The sequence below is a fragment of the Athene noctua genome, chromosome 1 (assembly GCF_965140245.1).
Source record: "Athene noctua chromosome 1, bAthNoc1.hap1.1, whole genome shotgun sequence".
Lineage (NCBI taxonomy): Eukaryota > Metazoa > Chordata > Aves > Strigiformes > Strigidae > Athene > Athene noctua.
The window spans coordinates 73,574,377-73,588,441 of NC_134037.1; the positions used below are offsets into that span (position 1 = coordinate 73,574,377).

Consider the following 14,065-nt stretch of genomic DNA (forward strand, 5'->3'; position numbering starts at 1 on the left):
CAGAGGAGCCCTGAGATTCATCAGCAGTTTTTTTTCCTTCATTCATACCATGGTGGTGCCATGCTCTCTTAGCATGAGCCCTGATGACTAGGGCCACTCCACACTAGGTCAAATTTGAGACTGACTGCTTTCTTTTAAAAGTAGGGATGAAAAAGACCCAAGGAAGACACTTTAAGAAAGCATTTCAACCAAACAGGATCAACACCAGGTCCTCTGCACTCTGGGAATTTAGGCTAAACTGCAGTACAATTAAGTAGCTTTGCCTCTTGGGCACTTCAAGGATTAATTACTCCATCAGATCACTTGAAAGAACACAAGGAAAGAGCACCTGAGATAATGAGGCCTTTAAATGCCTCTCCTCACCTCACCTTCAGCAGTTCTGTAAAAATAATCTGTTAGTCTCCAATATTGATTTTCTCTATGCTGAGAAGCTGCGTGTAAACTGACTTCTGCAATAAAAGTCATACAGCATGGGTACATCAAGTATCTGACACACTCATGGTCTTCTCACCACATTTTTGCCTTACCAGCCAATTAAAGTGTTATTGGTTGGAACAGAGACAGTTTTCAAATGCCAGTATTTCTTTAAGTCAGAAGTATTAGGTCCTGTCAGATTTGACACGGGAGACAAGAAGTCTGCCTTCTGTGGAGGGAAAAAATTCAGTGGTACCAAAACAAGTGCTCTCACATCCTGCAGAATCTAGGAGCAACGAAATCTTGAAGAAATTTAGTCTGTAAGAGATCTGGAGAGCTTCACGTTGTTTGTAGCAAGTCCTTCAAGCAGTGCCTGGGCATAGCAGGGTACTCTACACAGTGATGACTACAAGACCTCTACCTCCCCCAAGACACTAATTTTGAGCAGCAGGCAGGCATGGAACCAGCAGTCAATGCATTTTGGCTCTGGTCCACTGCTGTCAAGAAATATCAGCAAGAGTTCTATCATGCTTTAAAGCAGACACTCCTCTTACCCAGGGGCCAGACACACAGCTTCACTCTCCTGGCAAATCCCTAGACCACAAAAGATCGAGTGCCTGAGGTATCTTTAAAATTAATACAAACATCTCCAGATTCATGAAGTGGGATAATCTGCCATGACTATCCCACCAAGGATGACAAACCCTGAGAGAAGGGAGCTAAAGACTGTATGGGACTCTTGTTTGATTCCAGTGCTGCTTCTCACTGTTGGATTCCCCAAAATGTTAATTTTGGCAAACAGTCCTGCCTCCTCCCACTTGCTACATCCAATGCACTGCAAGCTGCTAACCCAGGGTCAGAGCTACCAACACTAATATCAAATGTAGTTATTACATATTTAAAGGTAAAATCTGATATAAACTTAAAAAAATGAACAAGAAAAAGCATTCAGAGACCTACTGAAAAAGATGACAAAGGGGAGAAGTTGTTTAGGTGTGTTTGCTTTTACGGAAGTCCTGGAAGTCTTTGTTGCATGCAGCCTGAGACAAAATAACCTCCAGATTATAAAGTGAAGGACTGATACCTTGCTTCCTAACATAAATGCATTCTTTGGTTATCAGAATTACTTCAAGACACTAAAATGAATCTTCCATGTAAGAGTTTGGTCTTCATAAACAAATAGCAGCTGGATACAAATAAGCAAGTCAATTAAATCTTTAGCTAAGCAGACCAGTAAATTAGTACTGCAGTGACAGCTGAAGTAAGAACTGAGATGTTTCTGGCTGCCAGTGAGCTAGCTCCCACCAGCACTCCTCCCCACATTAGTTTCTGCACTCAGAAAGGATTCACTTTTCAGTATTAAGAGGAGGAATTCAACCATAATCCAGATTTAGGGAGTTCTGTTAACTTTATTAGAATGAAGACTCAGCAGTTTTCCCTCAGTACACCTGAAACAGGAATACATAGTTTGACAGTAAACCTAAAATGGCATAATTGCTAGCAGCATAACAAAACCCAAAAGACACAAGAATTTATTCCAGAACATCTGGACTTATTTTCTGACCCCCAAAAAATTGCACTATGACCTTCCAGTATTATCTTTTAAAATATAAAGCAACAAGTGTTAAAAGCTCAAGGCATTCTTTGTGTTTAAAGTAAATGTGTCAAAATGTTATGTATCAGTCACCTAAAGTAGAACAAATCATTTGGACCACACTAGACTTAGATATCTACTTCAAAGAAATTATCGTTCAAGTCCTAAAATAAGTTAGTATCCTGACCAGCTAGCATCATATATTTTCCAAGTAGTGCTCACTAATATCTTATAGAATTAATTCAGCAGATTTCTCCCAGAGTCTTCAGGCATCTACTCAAAAGGCAGATTTTTGTTATCAGGTAGTCAGTGACCTCAGCACAATCACTCTGTTAATACTTTTGCCCCTCTGTGCGGTCATCAATTGAGCCTGATGATGCTCAGAGTAAGGACAGACAGTAAAGTGCATTGACAATCTAAACTTCATCCCAGAGTGAAAGTCCAAGCAAGCCCATCCTAAGCAAGCACTGGTCTTATGTCTATGTCTTTCTATAATTTATGAAGGGGGTGGGGAAGAGCCTAGTGTCTAAAAAGTTTAAAAGGTCTATTTAAATCTATGAAATAGTATGGAAAGCAACATCATGTAACTGAGTTACCCCACTAAAAAATTATATAAAATGCAAAGAGCTTATCTGCAAATGAGAAAGCAAACCCTATGACCTAGGAGATCCTTCCCAATTCTGTGTTCTGGAAAGTAATCCTATTAAGACAGTCTGATAAGAGGATTTTCATTAGGCATTGACTGTGCCATCATTTGCATTTACAAAGTCCAACACACAGCACCAAAGCATGTGATCCCCTTGTTGGCAGCACACTCAGACTGGGAAACTCTTCTTAGTCACCACTGGAAGGGTCACCCAGACTAGCACCACTGCACAAGCTAGCCATTTATTTACCATTAGGCCACTCTAATGCCATCTTTTGTACTAGCTCTGCTCCACATGCTGAACCGTATTATGCTAAATTAAGCTACCAGCATTCTATTAATTAAAGAACTACAGTACATGTTATGATTTTTCTTGAGGTTTAGATCCATTAGATATGCACTACTGAAATATCATGTGGATTGAAAAGATACAAGATGCCTTCTGGAGCTGTGATCTGTGTGTTCCCTGAAAATAGTTTAAGATACAGTGTTGAACTGGTTCCTAGAATAGGTGTCATGCTCCCTAGGGAAAAAAGGTAACAGTTCTGCTATTCAGATGTGATGCTCAGAATTAAACAGTTATCACTTCAAGGATTTCATTTGTTTCAGTATGCACCTCTGCCCAAACCTTGTTCCAAGAAGATCTCTAACACGATAGATTTATTCTACCTTTGAAATATAGTCATATTGCTGCTGTATGGACTGCATACAATTAAGATTTTCTCCCCTCCTTCTCCAACATTAATAGCTTCTAGAAATCTTGACTTCCATAATTCCATGTGTCACACAGGGGGGACTGCAAAAGAAACTGCCAATGTTTTATGACAGGCAGCCAAAAGTTGCAGTGACACAGATGGATGGCCATGTCTAACCTACTCAATTTGTGCTGTCAAATAGAAGTTTCTGAAGTTAGATGTAGGGAAGGAAAATAAAAAAGGAAGGGAAAAAATTAGAACTTAGCTTTCTTATACTGCAGGCAAAACACAAGGCTGCTAGAAGAATGGATTGATAGTGCTGCTGCTTTATCACCTGTGGTGACAAGAGACAAGGTGACTATAATTCTAACTGAATCAGGTTAGAGGACAGGACAGCATTTTTTTTTTTATCAGCATCTCCTGTACTCTGAGAACTGCTTCACACATTATGTGCAGTAATATGCACTACAAAACTTCAGGGGTTTTTTGGTTGGGTCTGGGGCCAACTACAGTGCCTTTTAAGTGGCGAGACATTAAGCTAATCTAAAGGGAGAACTACAAGAATGCAAACAGGAGTGCAGCCAGCTTTTGCAAGGCATGAATTAGTTTATTCTCATGACAACCCTAAACTATCACACTACTTGTGAAATGAAGTCTTACTTCAAGTAGAACATCTTTTTATTTAGATACAACACCTATTTAGAAACATTCCCTATGTCTTTTAAAAAGAGGCACATATTTTCCTCATTCAAACAGGGTTATTTTTGTTTCAGGCATTTCCTTCCATAGGACAGTTTAGATCAGCTAATGCAAAGCTATGAGAATAATGGGAGATATCCCACTCTGGCAGAATACAGGGGTACAAGGGACCTGATATCAGTGCATGTCAGCCCAGCGTCTTCAACAAAGAGCCACATAACCAGCTCTCTGCTATCTGTGGATAGATCATCCATGCTGTAGTTTAATTGTGCTACAAGTACAGACACATGCAAGCTAGACTGAAGTCCAAAAGCAATATAGATGGGTTTGTGAGATGAACTTCAGGGGGAAAAAGTGCTAGATTAACGACCAATTCCTTGTCTTCCTCTTTCAACTAGACGTTCACTGCATGATTTGAGCATAGTTTACAATTATTTTTTTTTAATCCACCGTTTTTCCATTGTATCCATGTTCTCTCTTCCACCCACTCCCCACCCTTATTACCCTGGATAATCAAGCACTGACTCTTAAGTAAAGCAATTTGCCTAAAGGCAGAAGAGCCTTTGTAGCCACAACGGTTGGAAGCTACTGTTTACAAGTACAATTATAAAAATTTAAGTGATGTAAGCAATCAATTATTTCTTTGCCTTGTTATAAAACAACCACACCTACTGCTTCAGCAAAGAGACCAGTTGAATCTTGAAAGGAGATAGAAGGGACAAAAGATTTGCTATGGAAGATGAAGATCTATGCTGCAAAGCTTCTAAATTAGAAGTCAATAATATTGCTGCTACTCAAGATAAAACAGTGAACGATGACCAGTGCAGAAATGACATCTAGACTATACAAAACACAAGTAGTAGAAAAATAATTTTTTTTAACTCCTTTGAGATGTAGTTCAAATTTTGCATGTAAAAAGGAGGAAGGTAGCTGAATGGGGGTACATTTCCTACTAGATTAGGGTCTTTAGAACCTAAAATCAGAGTTTAAGCAGTGCATTTAGAGACAAAAGGCTCTGGCCTCACGGCCATCAGGTGCTTGGCACCCTCACAGGTATTTAAGCCCGCTCCTTCTCTGAAAGCTGCAGCATGCATTACAAGGTTGTTTTACAGCAACATGCATTTTATAGGCCATCTGGGCCTTCCCATTTTCTACTTTTAGGATTCAAGTGCCTTTCTGTGGTTGCTACAATAAGAAGCCTTTGCTACACCAGTGTTGCCCGTGTCCTTTGAAAGTCTGATCACAGCAACTCTTCAACTAACAGAGGTATGTTGAGCATCATTCCTTCCCTCAAGAGAGTGCTCCAGAGTTCATGCCATACCGTGTGGAGATCTCACATCTGTAATAGCTGTCCAAAAGAAATAACTCAAATACATTTCTAAGCAATTTGATGGACCTCCAAGTACTTTACTCCAATACATCTAGACTGTAATACTCTATTTCCCGAAGAAAGAAATCCTTTGTTACACTTTCTACTGACTTGCACCCTTTTAAGGGGTGACACTCTCTAATTCTCAGACCCCTCTCAGTCTCTTTTCACTTTTGATCCATTTAGAAAGGAGTCCGTACTGCAACTACCATTTGTGAGATCTTAGTCCCAGTTAGAGGAAGTCTATTCAAAGAGTCACAGTCAGCAGAAGCTTGTTTCTGTAGTGTTTTATTCAGTGGATTTCCTTAACAAAAGCCTTTCTGAGAAATGAATAATGAATTTCAAACATTACCTCACCATAGCCCGAGGAATAAGTAGTACCTGATCATACCATCGGGTTCACATCACTACATGGCAGCCGTAGCAGCGTGCTGACCAGGCGGTTTTGGAAAGGATAGGATGTTTGGGGTGTGGGGGGAAGCGTCTGGCCCTGAAGTCCTTGCACCATTTTATTCAGAATTCTTCCAAACCCAGAGCAAAACAGATCACTGGTAACCATGGCAACTGTCTCAGACACACAGGATCTGTGGGATGTGCAGAGCCACTGACCCATGAGCAAGTGGGCTGGAGAAGGTAGTCCATACTGTGCAGGTCAGTGCCCCATATAAATGCAGTCCCAAATAGTAGGGAGAGAAGCAGCTGCAGCCAAGTCCATCAGATCGCAGGACATGCCTGTTTGGATGCAAACGCACACAGAGGAACTGATGCCCCGTACAGCATCCAGTTATTCAACATACGCAGCACGGCTCTTGGTAGACTACCAATGCCGCCAGACTGCAACTAGATTCAGTACTGAAAAAATATTTTGAAAATACAGACAAGGCAGCTAATTTGTTTGGAGCTCAAGCTTAAGTGACTAGAACCCTTCTTGCAAAAAGCCATCCTTTTCAGAAAGCCTGACACAAGACCGACAGCTCACCTTCCCAACAACACTCAATTCCTTTTACACCTTGTCACTAGCTTTACCACTGAGGCCAAAACACCCTGCAGCGGGAGAGGAAAGGCTAGGAAGTTTTTAGTTTCATGATCTCTCTCTCCAGCCTCCTGTCTGGCACCAAACAGTTCAAACCGAAATGTGTACAGACCAACAGACTCCCTGACACTATATTAAGGACAAGCTGTCACCATGAGCATATCCCAGGAGCTTCAGGACATCGGCCAAAGAGAGTGTTCTCCAGCACCGCGGTCACAGAGCGCCCAGGGGGAAGGGAGCTCAATCCACACAGGACCAAGTTAAATCGCTCCCTTCCCTCCCACACCCCACCAATACCTTTCTTTTAAACCAAGGGCCATAGATCGGCCCTGACAACCTGAAATCCCTTATCCATTTCAGAGCTTCATGCCACTCTCGTCCTTGCAGTACCCATATCAGGAGGTGGAAAAGACTCTTGCATATGACAATTCTCACGTCTGGCACGGCTTTGTACTCTTAAAGAAGGCGTTTGAGGGGCTTTTAAGGGCAGCTCTTCAAGCTGTATTTTCTTGTACACTTAATTTCTGAACAGAATTCTAGGGTATTTTGCCCTGGAATGGAAAAAAGGTAAGCTTGGACATAATTCCTTGTTGCTTCCAGATCAAAGTCATATCCTTTGCCAAGCACCAATTTCCATACATGAGTAGACATACTCGAATAAAATAGTTGATTATCCAACTAAGCTCAGCAGTATCTCATATTAAAATGTAAGTCTTATACTCAACTTTTAGAATGCAAAATCTAAGGTATGTACAAGGTACGTACAAGGCTCTACATTAAGAGATACTGAGCAACAAACCCATAGCAGAAGCAAAATCTCTCTTCACTGCTTAGAAACACGGTGCAAAAATCTGTGTGCCCTCAATATGCTCATTCCAACAGCTTTTTGCCATTAATAGCAAATGTTACAGATGTGGGTAGACAGGACCCCTGAGCACAGTAATTCACCTGCAAAGTTGAATGGTTTCTGGGGACAAATCCAGTGCCCTTTTTTTCCATATATAAAGTTGTACAAATTTGGCAGGTGCATACAACATAGATCATACATCTGGAAAACTAGACTGTCATCACTTTCATGCTGAACTACAAGTTGCAAACCATTAGGGAATGAATAGTGATTATGTAAGTTGTTCTGTGCAGCATTACTTAACAATTCTTAACCAATAATGGACTTGGCCCAAAACATGAAGCATCTGTAGAGAAACTATTTTTAGAAACAAGATCCTTAGTAAAGGTCAACACTGAAGTCAGTTCAAATCCTGCAGTGAAGACACTGCACTTTCAATATACTAATCTGTGACCACAACTTGTTTCAGCATTCATATGAACCAGAACAAACATTTTTTAATGAAGTAGCTCCAGGAGCAAACAGCCAGACTGACACTTACATGAAGCATTTGACGTGAGTACATTAGCCTGACAGGTTCTGGTGCCAAACAGATCCTGCCTGAGAGTCTGCTCCTACTAAAATTTTCTACCTTAGTAACCATTTACCATTGGTTTTTAATACCTAAAGTCTATATCAGTGGAAGTAACCTTTCTCAAGCTGATCTTTGTATCATGGATCTGTGGTCAGCATTAAAAATAGTCTCAGAGAGCTCCTTCTAAACCTCTTCCCCCAACCCCATTATCCTGCTTGGCATCCATTTTTTAAAACTAAAACTGTACCGCTAAAGACAAGATCCACTAGAAAAAGAACACAAACCTGTCTCCTTAACTCCCAACCGCATCTCCTAAACTTTGTCACCAAGCCAAGACAGGCTTATAGCTGACTTAACTTGCAAGTACTTGGGAGACTATGAATACATGTTTAGCTTTCAATAAAGGGAGTCTTTCTGCAAGCATCCCCCTACTGATGAATCTCAACATAATAGAAAGCTTTAAATAAAAGGAAAACAGCGAGCAGGCACTACATGTATGCAGTCCCACAAAGAGACAACCAGGTCTTCTTGCAGACTTTCAGTGAGCTGCACTGCAACCACCCTCTACTAATTTCTGCTGTTCCCAGGAATGGAGTGCATTGCTCTGCTCCTCAGAAACAGAGCTCCGAATCAGAACTGCGATGAAACACTGACACTGGTTAGCTCCTCCAGGATTAGCAATTCGATGGCTATTTCTGACATTCTGGAAGATTTCAGATTGTTTCAGAATTTACGTGTCATAACATGAGGAAGCTATGGCAGACCTTCCACCCAAGTTAAAGCAAGCAATTCCCAACCCCCCCCAACCTGCCTTCAGACAGGGTTATTAACTGTCTGCATAGGTGATTAAGTTTCAGCCTGAGAGCTACATCTGTAAGCCTAAAAGTAATTCAAGCAACACATCTTACATTAAATTACTACTGTCTTTAATCACTACACTCATCATGCACCTTTAACTTTATTCTGATAGGATATTCATTGCTTGACCTTTTCACTACTGTCATCCGTGCTGACACGGGAGAGAGTTCATGCATAACAGCAAAGAGGAGCAGAAGAAGACTTAAACATTTTGCCCTCAACCTTCAAAGGTAAAAACACTTTCATCTGTTGTGTCAAACCATATTTTCCCCTAAAAGTCACCTCAACTCAAATAATCAAAAAAGTTATTTTTATATAGCCATATATGGTCCCCATATTAATGGGGAGCCTCCTTCTAAAGCAGGTCCATTTCCATCAGAGACGGCAGCCACAATAAGAAAGAATGAAAGATTTTTTTCTCCCTCTAGCAATCTGGTTATTTGAATACTGTGAAGAGCAGCAATAATTCCTCTGGACCTTGGTTTGGTCCCACATATTACATCCTTTCTTACATAATGAACAACTCCACCTGCATGTCAAAAGCACGCAGGCCAAACAGGCCTGGTGCTTTTGAACAACAGGAGTCAAACCAGAGGCAACAGATCCAGTAGGGCAACTACTAACTACATTATCAGCTCATGCAGACACAAAACCATCAGTTCATGCAAACAGCTGTAAGTACTTCTGACCTCAGAGAAATCCTTTGCAGCCTACAGGCTATGTGGCCTAACAAATCATGAGGCTGGAGAGGCGCGTCAAACCAAGATGAAGAGTAACAACTGCTTATTTTTAACCAGAGTTTCCATTTCTATCTTTCCTTACCTTAATTCATAGATGTGAATAGTTAAGGAGGTTTAACTTGTCACATGCACATTTTTCATGAGGGAAAGTCCTTTGCCAAATCTGCTGATAAACTGGTTTTGAGATGAAAGGAAGTTTCTTTAAGCATTTGTATTATGTACATGCTAGATACTCAGGCCTGGTTATTTAGGCCCTCACATCCACTCGAGACATTCACACCTCGGACTGTCAAACTCCTGCCTTCCTAGCTCCAGAACCGCCGGGGACCCTGGGGTGAGATGTTGGCTCCAGAGATGCTGCAAAATTCACCTTTGGCTTCAACAAGCCTCACTTCAGAAGTATCTAATAAAAGTGAATTAGACTACTGACGGGAGGTATGTGGGACCTCAGTTTAGACTTAACATTTTGACCCCTTGTAAATCCTTCGATTAAATACTCGAGGTGGCAGGAAGGTGGGAACCCCTGGGGACTAGAAGGTCTACATTTCTAATGAAGCTTTGACAAAACAAAGTACTTATGCCTCGTTTACTTACAACATTGTCATTTATATAAGAAAGGTAACAGTTACTATTCCTCTGAATAATCCTGAAAAATCCTCCCGTTCACCTGTCCTCTACAGAAGAAAAATAATTCTGGCAACACTCACTTTTTGCCCAGAAGAACAGAAAGACAGGTTTGGTGTCTACAGATTAGAAACACCCCCCACACACCCCCCAGTATTTTCGATTCTCATCCCAACCATCATCTAACTGCTCACTGAAACGTCCTGGCTAGCATCCACCCGCTCCTGCGGGCCGGGGTCACACAAGACCACGGTCCAGCAGGGACCGTACCCGCACCGGAGTCCTTCCTCCACAACGGCCGCCTCCGCGCAGCTCCTTCCTCCTCCTCCTTCTCCTCCTCCTCCTCCTCCCCGCCGCCCCTCCCGGCAGACCGCTTTCCTCGCTCGCCTCTGACGGGGACCGACACCCCACAACGCCCCCCGCCCCGGTCCGAGGAAGGCGCCTCCGCGCCCCGCGGGCTGCAGGGACAGCGGCTCCCGGCCACGCACCCCCCCCGAGAGCCCGGCGCCGCCTGGCACCCCCGGACCTGCCGGGGCCTCCCGGGAGGAGCGGGGCCGCTCCGTGCGGGGCCGTGTGGCAGCCACTCCCGTCCCCAAAGGGCGGTCCCCCCTCGTTCACCTCGGGGGGGACGGGGGACACCTTCCCCCCTTCCCCGCGGGGCAGGGACCAGCCTCCCCCCTCCCCCGCGGCGGAGGCGCGGGGCGGCGGCAGGGAGGGGGCGGCGGGCCGGGAATGTCATTTGGAGGTGGCGGCGACAGCGCTCCCCCGCCCGCGGCCGAAACGCGACTCGGGGCGAGAGGAGGGTGCCGGGGGCGAGGGGACTGCGGCGGCCGCGCCGGGGAACCCCCCACCCCGGCCCCGCACCTCGCAGCCGTAGAGCTGCCCCAGCTGCTCCACGATCCACTCCTCCAGCACCAGCCGCTTCCGCAGCTCCTTCCGATCGTATTTCACCGTCACTTTCCCTTGCTGGTGGCGCCGCTGCTGGACCTGCACCGCCGCCGACACCGCGTCCTCCCGGGAGGAGCCGCCGGAGGAGCCGCCGCTCCCGCCGCCGCCGCCGCCGCGCGGGGGGCTCTGGAAGAAAACGCGGTTCCCGCCGCCGCCGCCCGCTGCCGCCGCCTCGCTGCCCCCGGTCGCCACCGACATGCTCCGCTCCGCCGCGGCTCCCGCCGAGCCGAAAGGCGCCCGCCCGCCGCTACCGCCGGGCCGCAGCAGCCTCCGGTTGCGCCTGTGCCCGGCTCCCCCGCACCTGCCGTTTAAAGCCTCTCATGGCACGGCGGCGCAGCCGGCCCCGCCGCCGGGAGGGCTGGGCTCAAACCGGCGGGGGGCGGGGACAGCCGAGGGGCGGCCCGGCCCGGCCCGGCCCCGCCGCGGCGCGGCGCGGAGCGGAGCGCGGAGCCGCCGGAGCGCCGTGTGCCCGCGGCAGGGCCCTCCTGGGCGCTCCCCGGCGCTTCCGCTGCGGGGCGGATCTGGGCTTTTTTTGGGTTTTGGAAAGCAATGCAGTGTTGCCCCCGTCGCGTTGGTAAATACTGGGTATCTGCAGCAGTAAACCGCTTGAATGCGATCATTCTCTTCTCTCCAGGAAGGGGGATGAATGACTTCAGGGTAGCGAACCCAAATAGAAAGCGACTATTTCGAGCTATCAGCAGGGAGTGTAACAATTAGCCATTAGCCCTTCCAAAAGGCACCGGTTAGCATCAGTGTTTTCAGCAGCTTCGTGTGTCTCAGGAGGCTCAGAGTGAAATCACACACCAGAACGCGCCGATGGCTGCAAGTGAGCCGCCAACGCAAGGCAGGGCCCTGGACCCTCCCCGGTAACAAAGAGGTTGGTTTGTCTGTGACAAGGGCAGGAGTCAACCTCCCGCGCATTCAGACCTGGGACTGGAAGTGTCTGATGACCCAAAGCTGGGGTACGGCTGTGGGGACCATCCCCTGCTCACGCTGACCTGGGGAGGATGTCTCCAGTCAGCCAGGGGCAGAGGGGAAGGGGACATGGATCACCGGCCGTAAATGTCCGGGCATATCTGCTTCAGTCAAATCCTTGCTGCTGTTTGGCGTGCCTGAGCAGTAGTGGTGGCATTTCAACCCCTCCTGCCCTCCGCATTTGACACTCCACCGAACAAGAGGCTAGCATGAGGCATTTGAGCCTCACCAAGCTATCGGTTTGTGCTGCTAAAGAGATCATAATCTGATGTGATCAAGAGATAAAATCTTATTATTGGTTTTAAATGGTGTGATAGCTTGTAGATGTTCATCTAAAAAAGCACTAGTTTTTCAAAGCAAAGCATATAAAATAAGTTCTTTATCCATATTTAGGGACCACATCATTTTCAGAGATACTGATCAACTGCAGCTAGCCATCAGCGTAGATCACACTTGAAGCCTGGGCTGCAGGCAGAGCTTGAAAGAAAGTCACATCTCACAAGTCTGACTTTCTGCAAGGAGCCTGTCCTATCTGCCAGGCAGTCTTCTCTGCCATTACCCAAGCAAATCTCAACTTCCAGCTGCAGCTGGCTAGTGCTGCCTGCCTGGCTCTTATAAATCTGGGCTTGGGTAAATACAGTAAGAAAACACCATCGTCAACAACTTGTTCTTAAAGAAACCATAAAGATTCAGAGGACTTTTTGAAAAAGGGGAGCGGCTGTCTTTTAAACTTCTGTGTTTCGAGTGGCCTATAATTTGGGTCTTCAGCTCTGCATGTCATGTTGGAAGTCTGGTGCTGACGTTCTCAACCACAAAACTTGAAACTTCCTTGTTTAGAGCATTTTCATCTTTATAGACTGATTACGTTTTCGGTTGCTGAGAAAAAATTGATTACTGCAAAAGAAGGTAAATATTGCACAATAGGCTTTTTAAAGCTATACCAAGTATCATACTTGCTGTTCAATGGGATATAAAGCAGGAATACCCAAGCTGTCACCATAATAGGATATTTTCTGGAGCCAAAAAATGCTGAGGTGTTCCACACTGGACCTAAGCTGGCCGGAAAATACTGAAATTTTTGTTCCCTGCTGTAGCAAGTATCAGGTGTACAGATGGCTAAAATATTCTCATTGACCCTGAGTGTAAGAATCCAGAAAGTCTCAGCTGAAGGACTTTTTCAACACTATTATTAATGGGATATTATGATCACTGCATGCATCTAAAAGCTGGCACCTGTATTCAAATAGCATTTCCACAACACTCTTAAAGTAGAAAATGAGGTGCTGGTGATTAAAAAGCATGTCCTCAGAGGTTATCATTTCAAAGTTACAATCCTAACATAATGCATAGTGGTTGGTAAACGTGGGTGGATGAGAAACTGGTAGAACTGCCAGCATTGTCATAAGGCAGTTTTATGTGCTATTGGTTTTTCATTCAGTTTTTAAAGCAAGTGCATTCCTCAGGAAGCCAGAGCAAAAAGTGCTGCCAAGAATCTTTCCTGCAACGATTTTGCTTCGTTTGAAAGAAAGATCTATTTGTTTAAAAGTCAAAGTTGAGCAAAAACGTTTAGATCTGCTACATCCTGGGAATGAGCAATGCAGGCCTGTGTGGGCACAACCTCTACTTTACTCCTGAGTGTCTGGAGGCGTATGAGAGCATTTCTTGGAGTGAGAAGTTTCCTCACAAATACTTCTCCATAGACAATGGAAACATTAATGGTTACACCCATAACAAACACAAGAGTTGAAGTGGCAGAGGGAGGAACAACTCTTCCCAACCCTTCAGCCTCAGTTTCAGACCTACCTTGAGGAATGAATTCAGAGCATAAGAGATTAAGTTTCATAGGAGAGGATCTTCCAGCAGCTAAATCAAAATCACAGTGCTGCATTTCATCTAAAGCTAATGGCTGATCAATAAAACCGAGGGGGGGATAAAATACACTAACACTGAAATATTTTGCTCTCAGTGTGATAATGCCCAGGTCTTTCTCACGGGAACACTGTACTGTGTGACAGGATCAGTAAAGAACAGATAACTTGAATTAGGAAA

At 44.9% G+C, this 14,065-nt stretch overlaps 1 protein-coding gene across 2 annotated transcripts in view; it reads right to left on the reverse strand.

The window, feature by feature from the left end:
- Window positions 1–11,373, reverse strand: part of PPP1R14C (protein phosphatase 1 regulatory inhibitor subunit 14C) — a 52,652-nt gene extending 41,279 nt beyond the window's left edge. Inside the window, exon 1 of one of the 2 annotated variants that reach the window (XM_074924675.1) lies at window positions 10,958–11,373. In XM_074924675.1, coding sequence (XP_074780776.1) covers window positions 10,958–11,239 — 282 coding nt within the window. In that variant the 5' untranslated portion in view covers window positions 11,240–11,373. The remainder of the gene's footprint in view (window positions 1–10,957) is intronic. The other variant, XM_074924665.1, reaches the window with a different exon arrangement.
- Window positions 11,374–14,065: the final 2,692 nt, after the last annotated feature.